A 20,285-nucleotide genomic window follows, 5' to 3' on the forward strand; every position below is an offset into this window, starting at 1 on the left:
ATGAGAAAGACATATTAGATGATGGTGATGAGACATGGCAGATGATACCTAAGAAGAAATATAAACTACAATGGATGTTGTAGGAACACTCTCCTCCATCCACAAGGGCAAGAAAAATTCTAAAACATAAGAAATGAATATTCTCTTTTGGAATGTTCGCAGCTTGAGAAGAACCTCGCCGAATAATTACCTAGAAGAAATAATCCATGAGTATAAGCCTGACCTCATTGGACTAGCTGAACCTTTTATTGCCCCTACAGTGACTCCAAAGGTCCTTTTAAAATATGGCTACAGTACAGATTTTGCCCATAATCATACGCCACTTCGTACAGGCAATATCTGGATTTTTTGGAGGCAAGAGTTAACGGTGAATGTGATTACTTCATCTAACCAGCAAATCACGGTGGCAATAGATTTGCATACCATCTCCTTTATCCACGCCAAATGCTTTTACATTCAAATAAGAGCCCTTTGGGAGGAGCTTGGTGTTTTTGGTGCTCTAAACCGATCTTGGATGGCAATTGGGGACTTTAATATTATTGCTACAAGTTTGGAGAAGAAAGGAGGTCGTCCTCTGAATCAGAGAGCTAGGAATAAGTTCGTTGACTTCATTAATAATAACTCGCTTCGGGACACTACCACCCTTGGCCTCAGGTACTCTTGGTGCAATAGGAGGATAGCGAATAAGAGGATCTTGGTGAAGCTAGACAGAGCTTTGGTAAATAACATCTGCCTTTTATAGAATAAGAACTGGAGATTCAAAATTCTGCCTAGGAATTTTTTTGATCATTCTCCAGTCATCGGATGGTGTAATAAAAACATGGGACCGTCGAACATTCCTTTGAGATTCAGAAACATATGGTTGGAACATTCCCAGTTCATGGACTTGGTGAGAAAGAGCTGGTACGAGCCCATGGCTGATGGACCTATTCGACTAGTGATGCGCAAACTGAAGAAGCTTAAAATCGCTTTGAAAAAATGGCATAAAATAACTTATTGGAGGAACAGAGACAAACTCAAACAAGCCAATCTATCCCTCCAAGAGTTACAAAAAAACAAGAACAGGAGTCTTTTGACCTTCAGCTGCAACTCCAGGAACTTGAAATGGAGAAACTCATTGATAAATTAATGCAAACAGAAGCAACCATGTGAAAACAAATATCATGCATCAAGGAGGAGATTGAGGGAGACAGAAATTCTACCTACTTCCAAGCTAAAGCAAAAATTCGCCAGGCCAAAGCATCCATCGAGGAACTAAGAACAGCTGAGGGAATCATTCTGCAAGATCAAAAGTCTATTAAGGAATTCTTGGTTCACCCTTATGAAGAAAAGTTCAAAGCAAGACCGGTAGAGAATAATCAAGAGCTCATGGATCATATCCCACTTCTGGTCACATATTCCCAAAATGCTTATCTCATGGTAACTACGGATTGGATGGAGATCACGATCACAATTATGCACATGGATCCTAACAGTTCTCTGGGGACTGACAGATTCCAGGGTATGTTCTTCCAGAAATGTTGGAGCAGAGTTAGAATTGATGTGTGTCGAGCCATATGTTCCTTTTTCCAAAATCAGATCATTCCGTAAGGCTTGAACTCAAATTTCTTAGTACTGATTCCCAAGTCCAAAAATGCTATGGAAATTGGCCAGTTTAGGCTTTTTTGCCTGAGCAACTTTCTCTTCAAGATTGTTACAAAGATTCTTACAAATCGGCTAATTTCCATTGCCACGCGGATTAGCTGTTATGAGCAACATGGATTCTTGAAGGGAAGATCCGATAGCACTACCATTGCCATGGCATCCGAGCTCATCAATGACATGCGTATCAAAAGAAGGGGCGGAAATGCAATCATCCAAACTAGATATTTCCCAAGCATTAGATTCACTTAGCTGGGAATTCCTTTATTTGGTCCTTAACAGATTCGGCTTCTGCACAAAATTCTACAACATGATTATGAAGGTTCTCAGCAGTGCCAAAATTTCTATCATGATAAACGGCGAACCTTGTGGCTTCTTTGGCACAGGGAGAGGACTCCAGCAAGGAAATACCCATCTCCGATTCTCTTTTCCCTTGCCGACGACACGCTTAGCAGAGCCATTATAAGGCTACATTTCTCAAGCAGAATCACCCCTATGTCTTTTGCGGGAAAATGTCCGTCACCCTCTCACCTTCTTTTTACGGATGATATCATATTATTTGCAAATGGAAGTTTTAAAGGTCTAGCGCACTTGAGGAACACATTGGAGGCATACCAAAAGGCGGCTGGTCAGCTGATAAACAAAGGGAAAAGCAAGCTGCTTCTTGGTAGCATGACTGCCACCAAGAGAAGAAAGGTGGAAGCCTTGTTTGATATGAAGGAAGGACACCTACCATAAAACTATTTGGGTGTTCCCCTTTTCAAGGGCAAAGTCTGTCATGCCAACATTCAGAATCTGGTGGACAGGATTAAAAAGATAGCAAGTGGATGGGCCGGAAGGCTACTTTCCTTTCAGGGTCGAGTTGTATTGGCACAATCTATTCTGAATAGTATTCTCATGTATAACATGGTCATCTACAAGTGGCCTCGGAAAAACATCAAAGAAGGAGAATAAGCCATCATAAACTTCATATGGTCAGGTAATCCCATAGTGAGGAAATCCATTACTCTCAAATTGGCAAAAGTTTGCAAACCAAAGACTGAAGGAGGGCTTGGCATTCGATCTCTCAAGGAGTTGAATATGTCACTCCTAATCAAACTAGCATGGCAACTACTAACCATGGACAACTCTTCGTCCAAGTACATGGAACAGAAGTGTAAAATGAAAAATGGCAAATGGCTTGCCTATTATAAGTGTTCCTCCATATGGGTCGGGATTAAGTGGGCTTTAGAATCCATGAGAAACCACATTTCTTGGGTTATTAGCAATGGTAATGCAGTGGACATGTGGCAAGATGCTTGGGTTGGGCCTAGTTCGGTGGCTAACTTTCTTCCACACATCGACTGGAGAAACCCCAAAACCAGAGTTAGCGACTTGATAAGGAATAACCAATGGAATTTCCCTACAGTAACTATGCAGCTCTTTGAGTCGTTGGGCATGGCACTTCGCTCTCTACCTCCACCTTGCAATGAGATAGATGATTGCCGAATCTGGAAGCTGGACAAGGAAGGCAAGTTCGTGGTTCTCTCAGCTTATGACACTATAAGAGAAAAGGGGAATATTGTCTGGTGGCACCACATCATCGGGAATAGCTACATTCATCCCAAAACTGTTGGAATGGCTTGGAAGATTTTGCAACATATCATACCAACATATGACAAAGTTACAAGCAAAGGTGTCTAATTGGCTTCTCGCTGTAACAAATGCAAGGAAAATGAAGAAAGCTTTGTCCATCAATTTTGGTATTGCCCAAACTCTCAGGCCCTCTAGGATTGGATTAAAAGCCTATTCCAATCGAATGCATTATGACTAAACGAAAACGGCGATATGAAGGAAATTCTGAAAGTGGCAAATCAAGCAAGCCTTCTGATCAAGGAATTATGGACAACAACAGTTCTGAGTTTGTTGGTAGCAATATGGAAGATGAGAAATGTGCAGAGGTACAACGACTCAAACTTCAACCATCATTATATAAGAAAGTTGGTCTGGCAAGGAATTTGCACGACTGGTAGACTATCCAAGAGCTACATGTTTAATTCTGTCAAGGAATTGGCAATTCTGCACTCTATGGGAATTGAATGCAAACCCAAACCGATAAAAGCAATTCAACAAGTCAAATGGTACCCACCATAGGAAGGAGTGATTAAGATCAATTGTGATGGTAGCTCTCTCGGTAATCCTGGTCGAGGGGGTGTGGGGCTAATCTTCAGAGATCATCATTACCACCTGCTCGGCGTACTTGCACAAGGACTGGGGATATTTACGAACTATGAAGCGGAGTGTCAAGCACTAACTTTGGCAGTGGAAGGTGTGGCAGCAAGTAAATAGACAAGATCGAGTTTGGCTAGAAATAGATTCACAGTCAGTTGCACTAGCCTTCTCTAATGGCCATATCCCCTGGGTCTTGAAAGAGAGATGGGCGAGAGCTACGGCTGCGCTCACCTATTATAGGATATCCCATGCCTAGAGTGAAGCCAACTTCAGCGCGGATGCTGCGGCAAATCATGGAGCCACTTTGGACTAGGATGAATTTGTATGGACCGTGGATAGACCACCTTTTGTCACAAAATTGGAAAACCAAGACCAGTTATACTTTAGGTTTCCTTAGAGTGTAGCAAGAAGCCCTTTTGTACCCTTTTGTTCCTTATGTAGCAAGAAACTCTTGTATGTAACTTTATATTTATAATATATTCACATTTGCTCGCAAAAAAAAGGAGAGGAAAGAGAAAGAGAGAGTGAAAGAAGAGAGAAAAAGGGAGAAAGAAATTAAAGTGGAAGGAGTCCACGGTTTGCCCAGTGTGACGCTCATGGAGTACATTTTGGTTCTCTATTTTCGAACGCGCGACAGTTATTGATATTTGAACAAGGTGAGTTGATTCTAAATTTTTGCTCGTTAAAGTTTAATTAGATTGATAGTTTGTTTAAACCTAGAATTTGGGGGTTGTAGAATTAGATATAAATTAAACAAAATTCGATGGTATTAATAAAATTTCAATAATTTATTTTAAAGTTAGAATTGAATTTATACTGTTTTGAAGTGCAATACTATGTTTTTAATTAAAAGTTGTTACTGTAGTACTGTATTATTATTGTTGTGTGAAAAATGATTTTAGTTGTTCATTTGCAGAGAGAAATTTTGATTATCTATTATGACTTTAGAGATGATTATAAGGTTATAACATTCATGTGGTGAGGTTTTAGCCTGTCTAGTGCTAATTTGGATATGATGTCGACTTGATATATTGGTGTGGTATTAGTTCTTTTACTGATCTTGTTCCCTTGAAAGTTTAAGGGTTAAAGTGGAGATTAAGTATATAAGATTTTTGTCCAACTTGAAAATATGTGGATTTGTTGAGTTATTGAATAGTGTGAAGTTTAATATTCGCGTGGTAGTACGAATAGATATATATGTTGCTCTGGACGTGGTTATTGGGTTACTGTGATATGGATCAATATGAGAATTTTATTGGCTAATTGTTTGAAAATATTTTGTTAATGTTTAAAAAAAGTGGTTACCGAAATGAATAACTTGAACTTGTGTGGAGACTATAACTTGATATGGACATTGTGGTACTATACTAGTAGCTTTCCTGTTTTATAATGATATGGTTATTGGGCTGTTTGAATTGGATTACAATTGTTATTCAAAAGTGAATAAATGGAAATCAATAAATGTTTGCAATTATGACGCGGGCTCTGGGATTCGATATTGGTTTACTAACTTGATCTCAGGTGAGTGGATCTTTCCATTTTATTTATCCGATTGTTTTGATGTTCATATTTTTTGTAAACTCTAGAGTTGGGTTTACATTTAAAAAACATGTTCATTTGATTTTTTATCGAGTTGTGGGTTTGGATATTTATTACTAGTATGCCAATATGGGGAGATATTTTTAATTTACTTGATGTTCATGTTATTGCTAAATTGGTATTGAATGTTATACCTAAAGAAGCTTGATGAAGCTTGGATTGTGTATTGGAAAAATGGGTATGGTAAGGTATACCCTGAAGAGGCTTCTAAAGGTATTGGTATATATATTGGTTTCATTTTATTGTTGCTATGATATTTTCTTTGCTTCTCTGAGATTTTAATTATAGACTGATTAGCTAATGTTATAGTATAAGTTGATCTCTTTTCTTTACGTAAGTTATTTTATATATATTTTATGAGAAAAATGGTATTTTGTGTGCTACTCCCTAGTCCGCCACGACTCCTTTGATATGTAAGTCATGTAATGACTGATTCTATTGTATGTAACGACGCCTTTGGTAATGTGGATATCTATGTATGTTAGTTTGTATTATATAAAATATGTATTAGGGTTGTTGGGATTTGTTTGTACATAAATCATTTTCTTTTGATTCGAGAATTGGTTACTTGATTTAACTGTCATTTGTCGAGATGGTTAAGTAGCTTGTTCTATGAATTAGTATAACTTTTAATAGTTGGGTTTACGGCTGAGGTTGGAGGTTTGAATACATTCAATAGATGTATATTATTTGATTTTTAGGTTATGATAGGTTTTAAAGTTATGAAATGTTGAAAATATAGAGGAAACTCTGCCGATTTTTTTTTAGAATGTGATGTTCAATGGTTGTTTTATATTTTAGTTATAGTTTGGACTTGTGTGTGTCAAACCTGCCCACATCCTAGTTTATTAGATCTTTGAATATTCTGACCGAGCTCTTTTATCTGAATATTAGGCCATGACACATTATTCGTGGACACTTGTCATCATCTTGCAAAGTTTTAACTGTACAGATTCAGTCGACACTCAACAAGTAAGTTGGGCATGTGTATTTTGTATATCCATGTTACCTAATTTCTGGTTAATTTTGACACATTTTTCGTGTGTGATTAAGCATGAGCATGTTGTCATTTTCTCTAAGTACTATTAAGTATTGGTTTAACATATCGTGGTTCCTACCCATGTTGTGGGTTGATATTGTTTCATGTAATACTCTGCTCATACATGGTCATTTATTAAAATATATGTTTTTTTCCTTTCATGGTCCAAGTTCCATGGTCATCCATACTGGCACGCCCGCTTGTGTTTTAATAGGATATGAATACCTATTTGATCCTCATTCCTATCAACACTCAGACATGTGTTTCTTTTTTGAAATGAACCAATGATAAAAAAAATATGCTTATATTGTAGTTGTCTTATTAGTTATTGAAATTGATTGTGATTTCTTTTGGGTTGTTGGTTGTTTGTATGGTTTTAATGAATTGAACTTTTATTCAATTGAACTTGTTTAAAATTTTAGGCAGAAGTTCAAAACAAACAATGGTTTGTGATACTTTGAAGTTTTCCATTGCAATAGAAGTTATGTGCAAAGTAGAGCAGGAATGGGTTATACATGCGTTATAAGAATGTTGACTTAAAGGATGGATATCATTCTGATACTTCTCTCAGATATGGTGTCTTTCACCTTGTTAGAGAAACTATGTGTTGAGAAGCAAGTTCTTCGTCGAACATGTGCAATCTTAAGTTGTTTGTAATTAATAGCCAACTTGTTAGATGTTAATTTGTCTCGATGATTAAAATTGAAATGTAAGACGCTTGTTTTTTAAGGAAATTGAAATGTTTATCGGAATATGATTTTATATGCTCGCAAAGGTGATTAGAAAAACATATTATGTGCAAATGCACACTGCACACAAATGAAATTGATTTTTTTTTTTTAAATTTAAAAACTGGACATCACTTTAAAAGTGATGTAAATATATTTGACATCAATTATGAAGTGATATCAAAAGAGTCTGCGAAATTACTTCTAAAATGATTTAGGATATATTTGACATCACTTTTATAGTAATATAAAATTTATTTGACATCATTTAAAAAGTCATGTGGAACCCGTATAACATCTTTTCCTCTTATCACTTAAAAAGTGATGTAAAAAAGTCATACTTTTCACGTCGCCACCATTGACATCACTTATGAAAGTGACCTAGTATAGTTTTGACATCACTTATTAAATGACTTAAAATGTCATTTGTGTTGTAGTGTTTATCAATCTCTCCCCATAGTTTCCCCCTTTTTGTGTATAGTGGATGAGCATGTACAATGGTAAGGATGGCTCCTTGAAATTGCATTGTAAGTTGTTGATTAGTAAAGGATATAATGTTTGGGTTTGCCAACCCATTTTTCCACAGTAACAAGATGTTGGGCGCATGTGTGATGTGCGTGTTGGTCATAACTATAGAATTCAGCCCCGAGCCGCTTTGTAAGTAAGTTGTTATAATTTAACTAACATCCACCATAGGTTCTACAATGCCTATAAATTCTGGATTTCCTTCCTTGACAAGCTTAAAAAGCATATCTCGTGCTTTCTCCTTTGCAATGCCTCTAATATTCCAAAAAATGCATTTCATCAGAACACACAAAAAGATTAAGCTTACACTGAATGTGGGCAATCTCACTTTTGTATGGACTTTACCCTTGACTTATTTCTAGTCATGGGTGGAGATTTTTTTTGAAGAATCCACTGAGTTGCATAATTATTTCCTCTCCCAGGATCATGATCCATTTCCTCATCAGTGAGGTCTGCCCACCGAGTTCTAGTTTGTTTACCCCTTGTCTCTAATGCCATAGGATTTCTGCTTCTCTCATGATGACAATGCTTAAATCAGTGTTTTGCATTTCTGAACTAATATTCTCACCAACTGCTATTCTCGAAGTTTGAGTGTGTTCTTCTAAATTCATTTCCCCTTTGTCGACATAGATCACTAGCTTAGTGCAATGCTCTTGTCCTAAATATTCAGCATTATAGTTGATTTAGAGTCCTACGGATTCAAGAGTTCCTAGCACTGTATCATCCATTTCTACACCATTTTGAATCCTACTGCCGCCAGCCAACCCTATGCATGTGTTGGTAACAGTACATGGCATTAATTTGGAAATCAATATTATAAGCAATACCATCGAACTTTTGTATAGGAATTGAATTCCGATCATATTTGGATTGTTACCTCCTCATGGTTTTGGGAAGTTAAATTGGTTTTACAAACCAATTAATTCATGCATCCACGACTCTTGGTACTCTATAAATACTAATTGATTTGCGGGTTTTTATATGCTCAAGTTTGGATGCTCAACTTTGTAAGCTAGAGGCACAAGTTCGACTAGTTTCATCTGAGACATTTATGAGCTTTGTATGTGAGAGAAAATTAGTGAGTTCTTCAGGATTCTTTTGTGAGTGATTGTACTCTATTTGTTTCTTTCATGATTAGTAAAGTTATCCTTTTTTGGTTACTGGATTAGGCTAATGCCAAACCATGTAAATCTCGTCTCCACTTCTATTGGTTATTTTATTTGTATTCGTAAGTATTTTTGATTAATTTAATTTGTTGTTTTTCATCACCACATTCAATCTTCTTTGTCCAATTGTCACGCTTCCGCATTCGTTTTCGTAACACCATGTTTATGCTATCATTGTGTTCACTTACTATTTTGTGTTCCGCAGTCTCTCGTGCCCCAGGGCCATTGCTTGTAGTACGTGTTTCGATACATGTCCTCAACCATTTCTTCCTACATTGTTGCCAAGCAATCGATTCTATTACCCCCTCCAACAATGTTACTAGTTGAGGTTTCATTGCTGCTATGATCGTTTGTAGTACCTTTTGCATATGTGACAAGTTCTATAGTCGTTCATTGTTTACACCTCATAAAATATGTTACAATCCTTCAATAAATTTTAAAAAAAAAAAAAAAAAAAAAAATATTTACAACAAGTTACATAGATTCACTGAGCAAATTCAGTATTCGGACTCTTCGTTTTTAATATAGCCATTAAACCCATGCAAAACCCTGTAAGAGCTTAAAATCTAGGTTCCCAGCAACTATCATTTACAAACTAATAATTTTACATAAATTAATAATAATAATAATAACAAATAAGGTGGAAAAATACTAGGTATCATAAATGGTGGGGACGAGCAGTTGTGTTAAATTAAAAATTAAGTTCAAGCTATTAGAAGGGTACATTTCTTCCCTTTAAATGAGGTGGACAAACACGGGGTATCTGCAATATTTCTGAAAATTTCTAGAACGATACATTTGCCTCCTTTAACAATTATAATTTCTCTTACCTTTTTCATATGGACATCATAATAATTAGAAAACTTATTAATAAGAAGTGAATGATTAAAGAGTGTGAACAACAAATATAATAAAAGAAAAAACACTCTAAACCGACAACACTGTTAAATGGATCCATTAGCTAGGTTACTTCTTGGTTGTTTGGGTTAGTTTAATTGGTAGTTTCTGAAAAATAATAAATAATTACTCTCTATCTTAAATTCAATGACTTCACAAAATAAGTTTCAACATTGGAAAATAACATATTTCACTTGACATGTTATGCTGTATATCGGTTCATTGAAGATCATTCGTAAGCGAAAAATTGGGATTATATGATGTCGAAGTTTAATCGACAACATATGTATAATCATGAAACAAAAATTTTCGAATTTTAGAGGATTCACATTTGTATATTCTCATCTTACAATCTACGAATTTACTTTCTACGCTCAAAAATTGGTACCGCGATATTTTCCTGATATCAGCTGGGTTTCGTATGTAAGGTTTAAATTGGTCGAAGTTTTTAAGCATTTTTTACTCTCAAACTTCTATTGCAGCTTTCCATTTTGCTTGTAGAAAATTGAAAATATGCAGATATTCAAAGGCAACTCTTGTACGACTTTGAAATTTTAGAGATTGTTTTGTTGAGTGAAATTTACCTAAAAGGATAACTTTCCTATTAGAAAAGTCGACCTACAAGAACTTTTTAGAAGTTATGAAAGGTAAAAAGGCACTCCGAGATGCTAAGTCAAACTTGATATTCATAAAGCTTTTGACATGGTGAGTTGGGAAATGGTAATTGTCATGGTACAAGTCTTTAACTTTCCTAAAATAATGATTGACTAGATTTAATGGCTCCCTATAGGACTTCTTTACAGGTGCTAGTGGCCTATGACTGTGTGACACACTACCACCTTATCTCTTTGTTCTGGTTATGGAGGTTCTATGTTGCATTCTCAAAGAAAAGATGGACAACAAGCAGATATAATATCATTTTAAGTGTAGAAAAATTCACCTTTCTCATTTAGCCTTTGCAAATTTCTGGTCACTTTTTAATGTATCAAATCTCAAAATTTCAATATTTATAAACCAAGCTCGCAATTATATGAATCATGCAATAATATAGTAAAGCAAGCAAGGGTCGATCCACGGAGATTATGTTTTTGTGATATTCTAATCTAATCAATTAATCTATCAACTAGAAGAAATTGGTTTTTAGATTGGAATTAATGCACTAAACTAAACAACAATTAAAATACGAGGATTGAATGATTGTGAAAGATATCTCGGATTAAGATTCATCTAATAATCCAATATACTTATATAATTCATAAATTTAGTTCATTTTTCATATAACTCATAATTGAATACCGCTATCCGCTTCAACTTCAATTCCAGATGATAAAACAATTTAGTTATTATTTTTTACTTACAAATCTTAAACCATTAAATGCTCTTTCCTCTTTAAAAAATAAGATATTACTTAACTACTCATTGTCAAACGATAAGCATACACTATCAAGATGTTAACCATTCATAATGTATCAAATTGTAAGTATAGTGAGTGAAATTGTTTAATCTTTACATACAAAACCAAAAGAGAATGGAATTACCCAAAGTCGAAGAACACTATTATAGAACATAACACTTCATCAAGGAACCAAACCATGAATTACATAAACATACCTTCATATTAAACAACATCGCAATTCTAAGTGACTGTTTTAGGATGTCGGATTGGCATCCTTATATTCTCTTAGCCTACTAGACATAATTAAATATTGTGCCACCTAGAGATTACGAAGTGAGAGAGAGTCGAGTGAGATGAATATGATTATCACTTTACCATATTCAGTAATGAAAAAGTGGAATTACATCATAAAAAAAACTCCTTAATAGTTAAAATTATAAATCCGGTGAAAGCAAAAGGGAGCCAAGTGGCGCAATGTTTTTATTGTTGTTCACCAGATTTACACATTAGATCCAAAAACTATGAGCCCACTTAATATCTTCTTCATTCTCCAGATGCGTAACAAGCTGGCTCCAACATTTCTTCTAATTTGAAACTATAATTTCTTGGCAACAACTGAGACTATCGTTCAAACTCCTTGCAGCTAAATTTATTTCCAGTTCATTTCCACATTGGTCACTAATATGACAATCTTTATCCACAGCAGATGTGATTGTCAACCCCACTATAACAAATAGTAGTCCAAAAATTAGTTTTGTACATTGGAAACTTTGCATGATGTATCTCTTTATCATTGTCTTTTCTTTTGTTAGTTATATTGATGTATAGTGGTGACACAATGAATAGACTTTCCTAGCAATATATAGAGGAGAAATATATGCAATGAGACATATGAAGCATTTCGCAATTAGTTCCGTTACTAATTTGTTCGGATAATAATTGATTTTCATATAACACAATTAATACCCATCCCCATAATTACCCTAGTTGTTTGTGTTAAATTGGTAGTTTCTTAAAAAGTATTAATTATTACTCTCCATGTTCAATTCAATGACTTCAGAAAATAAGTTTCACTATTGGATAATAACATATTTTCTCTTGACATGTTACACACTTACACCAATATATTGGTTTATTTTTGATCATTTGTAAGTGAGAAATTAGGATTATATGATCTTGAATTTTAATCGAAAACATACGATATATCAAGAAGCAAACATTATGAATTTTAGAAGAGTGACTTACATATTGTACGACATCTTGCCATCTACAAATTTACTTTCTAATCTAATAAATTTGTGCCATGACAGTTTCCTTATATCTGCTTGGTTTTATAAGGTTCAAACTCGATGGAGTTTTTTAGCATTTTGACTTAGGAACTTCAGTTGCAACTTTTCGTTTGAATTGTAGATAATTGAAAATATGCAAATATTCAAAAGCGGCTCTTATATCTACTTTGATATTTTAGACTTTGTTGAGTGAAATTTATCTAGAAGGATGAACGTTAGCAAAGTCGACCTACATGCCCGGGCCATGTAGATTTTCCATAAGTCATGTTAATTTATTTTCAAGCTTGCATGGTATTATTGAGAATTTTAGATGAACTTCCTAGATAACTACTTCCATTGAGGCCATTTGTTAATGCAATTCTAGTCCTTCTCCACATTTTTGGAGCCAACAAATATGACATATGACATCACTAATTTTACAACACTTTCAGCGAAGTGGCGTCATAAGAAAACTATGACATCACTTTTCTCAGCATGTGATGTAATAATTATCACAATTTTTTTTTAACATCACTTATTTCAGAAGCTGGTGTAGTAGAGTTGTACAACATCATTTTAATTAATGATGTTGTGATAGTGATGTAGTAACACTTGTTTACGTCACTTGTCGTGTCACTTATAAAGTGATGTAATATCTATGTATTCAACATCACTTTAAAAGTGACTTTGCGAAGTTTTTGAAATCACTTATAATGTGACTTCCAGAAGTGATATTATTAATATACCTCTAAATTAAGTTAATTAGTTTGAAAAAGGCCATCGAAAAAATTAGGTTAAATAGAAATAAAACAAGGCACGCGCTGGTTTGCTAGATTATTTTAAGTATTTTGTTGCATTTGTTTAAGTATTTTTTACTAGTCCTATTATTCGTTTGACCACATTTCCACAAGTTGATACTAAAAGTGGTAGTTATATTTATATTTGTGTGGATGTTTGCATGGATGGTTTTTAATTTTGTCTTAACGACAGTCTTGAGTGTGTTGAGTACTGCCTCGCTTGCCGTCGTCGTCGACTGTTGAAGATAGGCTCCACGTATTGGCCTATGCGCTTCTCTCCTTTCATTCTATTTTATTTATAAAAGAAAGAAGAGGGAAACCCCCCATCTGTTGAACACTTATTTTTGGTACAGTAATTGGGTACCACAACTTTCCAAATCATTGACTTCTAGGCTAAAGTCCTTGCACATCTAATTGGATTTTGGAAGTACACCGGTGCTTTCTCAAGCTTTCGAAGGGATTACTCTCTCAAATATCAATAGCCGGAACTAAATATTTAGCTAAACGTTGGGGAGCTTATTTTGTATACTCTCTCTGTTGAACTTGTTGCAATCTAGTGGGAAACCTTATGAAATTCCCAATTATTCTCGCTATACGATCTTTGTGATCGTTTCTGGCATACTGCTCACTTTTTGACGAGTTTTGTCGATTCCGACTCACATTTCGAATTGGTCTATGCTAAGCTATTTTGCAATCTATTTATGTGGTGATCTAGAGCCTGCCTCGCTCATTTTTCTAGTCGATCCAGTCTTCTATTGAATAGTTTTACATTTAAAGATCGTAACTTTCTGAGTATCTTGGCAGCTCCAGATAAGAGCTAAACCCCATTGTATTATCTTTCATTTTTGTTTTGTTAGTAAACTTAGTTTTTTCGCTTATACTTTGTTACTGCTATATTGCATACTCTTTTTGCTTTTTCGTATACTACATCATCTTTTCGCTCTCTCTTTGCTCTGCAGTTTTTAGTTTTGCATGCTAATTGTGTTTGATCTATATGTGCTGTTAGCATCCTTTGATAATCTTCCAGGCCTGTTTGTTGGGACTATTTTGAGCTAGTTTTAGTTTTGGCTTACTGTTTTTGGTTGCCTTTTTAAGCACCACTTGTCATAGTGTCGGTCGCCCTGGGCTCTTAGCTCTATTGTCTTTTATGTCTTAAGTCTACGAGGGGTGTCCTCAAACAACCGCCTCTCTCTCCATGATAATATGGAATTGTCGTGGAATAGGAACCTCCACGGTGGTCCAGAATCTTAAGGACCTAATCCGGCAACATCAGCCGGATACTATATGTCTTTCAGAAACTAAGGCTAAGGAGAAGAGGATAGAAAAAGTAGGTAATGAGATTAATTATAAGGGTAGGTTTTGTTTCCCTTCTGTTGGGGCTAGTGGTGGCTTAGCAATCTTTTGGAAAGATAGAGTGCAACTAGATATTTGGGGAGCAACACAAAATCAAGTGTAACAGGTAATATCACAAACTACCCTGATTTACATTCTTGGTGTTTTACTTTAGTGTATGGTGAACCTGTTTCAAGTAATAGACTTAGAGTCTAGAATGAGCTTAGGGATTTGGCACCAAGGTTCCCTGGGCCTTGGGTTCTTCTGGGAGATTTCAATGCCATAACATATTTGCATGAAAAAGTTAGTGGTAGATCTTTTTTTACTAAATGCATGCTTGATTTCAATGCCTTTATTAATGATTTGGGCTTGATTGATTTGGGTTTCTCTGGGCCTAAATTTACTTGGTCTAACAATCATAGATTTAATGATCATGTCATGGAAAGATTGGATAGAGTTTTGGTTAATCCTAATTGGCTTGAATTGTTTCCACATGTTTTTGTGAAATCTGTTGTTTGCGCTACTTCTGATTCATCTGGCCTTGAATATCAACTTGAAAGGTAACAGTTGTAAAGTATATAGACCTTATAGATTTTTTAATATGTGGTTTAAAGATTCTTCCTGTTTTCCTACCATTGAGGAAGCCTGGAATGATGTTAATCATAATAAACCTGATTGTAATGTTTTAACTAAGCTTACAAAAACAAGAATAAAACTTAAAAAATGGAATAAAGATGTGTTTGGGAATGTTTTTTCTAATTTTAGAAAGATTCAAAATCGGCTTGAGGAGCTAATGAAAAATACTCTCTCTGAGGTCATATGTGAAGAGATTAGATCTCTTCAAGACCAACTTAATGAGTAGCTTGATAAAGAAGAAAACCTTTGGCGCCAAAAATCTGGGGCTCTCTGGCTGAAAGAATAGGGTAGGAATACCAAGTTTTTTCACACTTCTACTATCTATAGAAGAAGGAAAAACTTTATTGATAAGTTGAAAGATGAAAATGGCAACTGGCTGGAAGGTAGGGACAAGATTGGTAAGAATATAAACTCTTTCTTTCAAGACCTTTTTAAATTTAATATGCCTATAAATAATACTGATATAGATTCTCTTTTCGTGCCATGTATTACTAATTTTGAAAATGATATGCTTGTTAAAATCCCTTCTGGTAAGGATATATGGTCGGTGATAAAAAAGATGGGCTCTCTGAAATCCCCCGAACCCAATGGTTTCCAGGGGGTTTTCTTCCAAACTGCCTAGGATGTGGTTGGACCAGCAGTTATTGACTGTGTCTAGGATTTTTTCTGTAATGGTGTTTTAAACCCCAAATTCAATGAAACTTTTATTTTTTTAATTCCTAAAATTTCCTCTCCTGAACATATATCAAATTTTAGAACTATCAATCTTTGCAATTTTGTTTATAAAATTATTTCAAAACTTTTAGCTAATAGATTAAAGTGTCATATTCATAAAATAGTGTCGCCGTTTCAAGGGGCATTTGTTAAGGGTAGGAATATAGGGGATAATATAGGTGTTGCTAGTAAAGTGTTTCACAATATGAAGAACATGTATAAGAATAAGGAAGGTTGGGTAGCTTTAAAACTTGATATGGCTAAGGATTATGATAGAGTGTAGTGGTCTTTTCTAAATAATATTTTTGAAAAGCTTGGTTTCTGTGAAAAATGGAGAGTTTTTATTAACCAATGTTTATATTATGTTTCTTTTAAAGTGCTCCTTAATTGCTATCCCTTGGAACTATTCTTCCCTCAAAGGGGATTAAGACAAGGTGATATGTTATCTCTTTATCTCTTTATTCTCATCTCTGAAGCTCTCTCTCGCATGATTAATAAAGCTGAAAATGATATGCTTGTTAAAATTCCTTCTGGTAAGCATATATGGTCGATGGTAAAAAAGATGGGCTCTTGTAAATCCCCTCGACCCGATGGTTTCCAAGGGGTTTTCTTCCAAACTGCCTGGATATGGTTGACCAGCAGTTATTGACTGTGTCCAGGATTTTTTCTATAATGGTGTTTTAAACCCCAAATTCAATGAAACTTTTATTTCTTTAATTCCTAAAATTTCCTCTCCTGAACATATATTAAATTTTAGACCCATCAGTCTTTGTAATTTTGTTTATAAAATTATTTCAAAACTTTTAGCTAATAAATTAAAGTGTCATAGTCATAAAATAGTGTCGCTGTTTCAAGGGGCTTTTGTTAAGTGTAGGAATATAGGTGATAATATATGTCTTCCTAGTGAAGTGTTTCATAATATGAAGAACATGTATAAGAATAAGGAAGGCTGGGTAGCTTTAAATCTTGATATGGCTAAGGCTTATGATAAAGTGTAGTGGTCTTTTCTTAATAATATTTTCGAAAAGCTTGGTTTCTGTGAAAAATAGAGAGTTTTTATTAACCAATGTTTATCTTATGTTTCTTTTAAAGTGCTCCTTAATGGCTCTCCTTTGGAACAGTTCTTCCCTCAAAGGGGATTGAGACAAGGTGATCCATTATCTCCTTATCTCTTTATTCTTATCTCTGAAGCTCTATCTCGCATGATTAATAAAGCTGAAAATGATCATGCTATACATGGTAATAAAATTAGAAAGTATGCTCCTCCCATTGCTCATTTACTATATACTGATGATTTACTGCTTTTCAAAAAAGCTTCCTTATGTGAAGCAGGTGTTCTTAAAGATATTCTGCATACAAGATATGCTGATGATATTCTCTTTGGCCTCTGGCCAAAAGATCAATTTTGATAAATCTAGTATCTATTTTAAAAGGAATGTACATGCTAAACGTAGGAAACTTTTGAGAAAATATTGGAATATGATAGAATTTTTAGATAAAGATAAGTACCTAGGAGTTCCTATTTTACTCACTAACAGTAAAAAGGTTGATTTTGATTACTTGGTGGATATTGTACATAATAAAATAAAAGGTTGGAGAGCCAGACTGTTATCTCAGGCTGGAAGAACTGTTTTGATTCAAGCTGTAGCTTTAGCTACACCCCTTTATGCCATGACATCCTATTCCCTCACTGTATCTGTTTGTGACAATATGGATAAAGTGTCTAGGGAGTTCTGGTGACATGGACATGATGAATCTAAGAGTATCCATACTATTGAGTGGGATAAACTCTGCAAGCCTAAGTCCATTAGAAAACTAGGCTTTAGGAAATTTTCTGATGTGAACAAAGCTCTGCTGGCCAAACACTGCTGGAGAGCATTAAAGATAAGAATTCCATATGGTTCAAAGGTGCATGGCTCACGGGCTCATGACCAAGGTAATGGTTCGGACCCTACTGGCCAAGCCCAAACCTTAGAACCCGAAAGTCTGAACATTTAAAGACCCAATTAGATCTATTTTAAGTCCAATGGACTGGTCCCAAGCAATATTAGAAACGGGCCCAAAAACTTTAGACTGAACTGGCCCAAAACAGCTAATTAGTTTGGCCCAAATCCGGAATAGAACTCGGCCCACAACTAACACTAAACTGAAATTTCGGTCCAACCACTATTGAAATTTCGGCCCAAAGAACTAATCTAATCTGGCCCAAAACCAAAGGTTAAATTCGGCCCAAAACAAACCAAATTAGAATCGGGCCCAACAAAACAGCTAAGGCCCAAGCCCAAAATCGGTCAACAGTGCATCTTCTTCCTCCATTCTCTTCCACCACCACCAGCTAAAACCGGCCACCACCAAACCTCCACCCATTCCAAACTTCATCACATCGGTTTCACTCCAAATCCAAAACCCAACAACATTTGTTAAAACAAAAACCCCAAATCCTACAATCCAAACAATCACAAAAAACTAGATCTAGGAAATTTTACTGCCGCCATTAATGGCCGGCCTCAACCTTCCAACAGCCCACTCAACCGCCCTCACACACCTTATGGAAAAAAGGGTGTGGGGACAGAACAAAAATTACCATCTAATACCTTTCACTTCTGGAGAGGGGTTAATAAAAGTTTTGATCTTGTGCATAAGGGGTCTATCTTGGCCATTGGGGATAGTGCTCATATCTCTATTTTCAATGACCCTTGGCTTATGTTTCATGATCATCCTATACTGATAAAGGATTTGTAACCACCAGTGAGGATCTAGAAATTCCATAAATCAAGAAGGATCAACATGGAATGATCAGCTTATTGATGAAGTTTTTGATCCTATATTAGCAGGGCTTATCAAAGGAACACACATCAGACCACAGGATGGAGGGGAGGATGAGTTAACTTGGTGGCTATGACTTTACCTTTCAAGCAAAAACCATCAGAAGAATTTGGAGAGCTAGGGTGGTAGCTAGAGAACAAATGTTCATGTGGAAATTATATATGGACATACTGCCAACTAGAGAAAAGATACATAAAAAGATAAAAAACAATGATACCATGTGTGGCTTCTGCTTCAGGAATAAGGAAACGATGGAATACATCTTTTTTGAATGTGATTTGGCAAAAGCTTTGTGGTTTGTTTCACCTCTTGGTTTAATAACAGAGCTCAATAAAGGATGGTCCATTATAAGATGGATGGATAAGATCTTGGAATGGTGTTAAAGCAAGGTCCCTAACATAACAAACTTGGGTGTGTATGCATAAACCCTAATGCAAACTATGTTGGATAATAGGAATCTGGAAAAGTTTGACAAAGGAGCAGCTGATAGGGGGTCTATACTATAACAACTACAATGATTCAATGGGAAAGAAGACTCAAAACTTTTGACAGGGAGAATCTAAGCCCTACTTCTTATATTCAATCGAACACTACTCTTATGAATGTAAACACTAACCAAAGCAAATATGCTTCTACATCAACAAGTAATACAAGTAATATATCCACTATTAACCTCTCTCACATGCCTGATTATGTAAATGTTATGTTTGATGGTGTTTTTAATAAGAGATATCTATCAGGAGATGCTGCTGCTATGGCTTGGAATGAAGAAAGGGTTTTAATTGCTGCTGTAGTGAGGAGATTCACAGCAAGGTCAGCAGAGGAGAGTGAACTTCTTGCAGCCGAGGTAGCATTACGGCTGGCAAAACACTTAGGATGAGGAAAATTTCTTTTTGAGGGTAACAACATCAATTTCATCAACAGTTTGACTTCCCGGGAGTCTAGTACTGCTTGGTTTTTACAAAGCATTACTAAAGCAATTATCAGTACTGCTAGTAAATTTAACTTCTTATGTTTCAGATGGTTAAGAAGATGTTTTAATGGTGAGGCTCATGATCTAGTTAAATGGGCTTATAGCTCATTTGACATGAGTACTCTACCAAAATGTTGCACAAACTTTTAGTGTATCCCTTTAATTCTATAATATATATATGTGTGTGTGTTGTAGAAAAAAAATAAAAAATAAAAAATAGAGTCTTTAGTGTGTTGTAACGTCATACATGTTTTTGTTTAGCGTATATGTTAGTAACTCGATGTTGGGATGGTTTCTCGCTAAGATGAGTCACAGCGTTAAAATTTTTGGTTTAGAATTTTTATACAAAAATTGTTCTTAGGACCTTATATGGAAAATATATTTTCAATAACTCTATCTCAAAACTATTTTAGGGTTTTTTAGTTAAAAAAAACTGTTTTTGGTGGGCTTTTCATAAAATTTCATATCTGCTTTTTGGGGTTTTCTTTAAAAAAACAAAAAAGATAGAAAAGAACAAAAGAAAAGAAAGGGGGGAGA

The 20,285-nt window shown here is 35.3% G+C and overlaps 1 protein-coding gene across 1 annotated transcript; it reads left to right on the forward strand.

Annotated features, from left to right (window-relative positions):
- Nucleotides 1–2,760: 2,760 nt before the first annotated feature.
- LOC147504328 (uncharacterized) lies at nt 2,761–3,324 on the forward strand. Its single transcript, XM_086605150.1, has one exon. It carries the CDS (start codon nt 2,761–2,763, stop codon nt 3,322–3,324), a length of 564 nt encoding a protein of 187 aa, XP_086461276.1.
- The last annotated feature ends 16,961 nt before the right edge of the window (nt 3,325–20,285 follow it).

This window comes from Coptis chinensis, chromosome 4 (genome assembly GCF_015680905.1).
Source record: "Coptis chinensis isolate HL-2020 chromosome 4, ASM1568090v1, whole genome shotgun sequence".
In the NCBI taxonomy this organism is placed as follows: domain Eukaryota; kingdom Viridiplantae; phylum Streptophyta; class Magnoliopsida; order Ranunculales; family Ranunculaceae; genus Coptis; species Coptis chinensis.

Bases quoted from the DNA above. Each gene is read 5' to 3' on its own strand.
- LOC147504328 (XM_086605150.1), top strand. From the start codon at position 2,761: ATGGACAACTCTTCGTCCAAGTACATGGAACAGAAGTGTAAAATGAAA.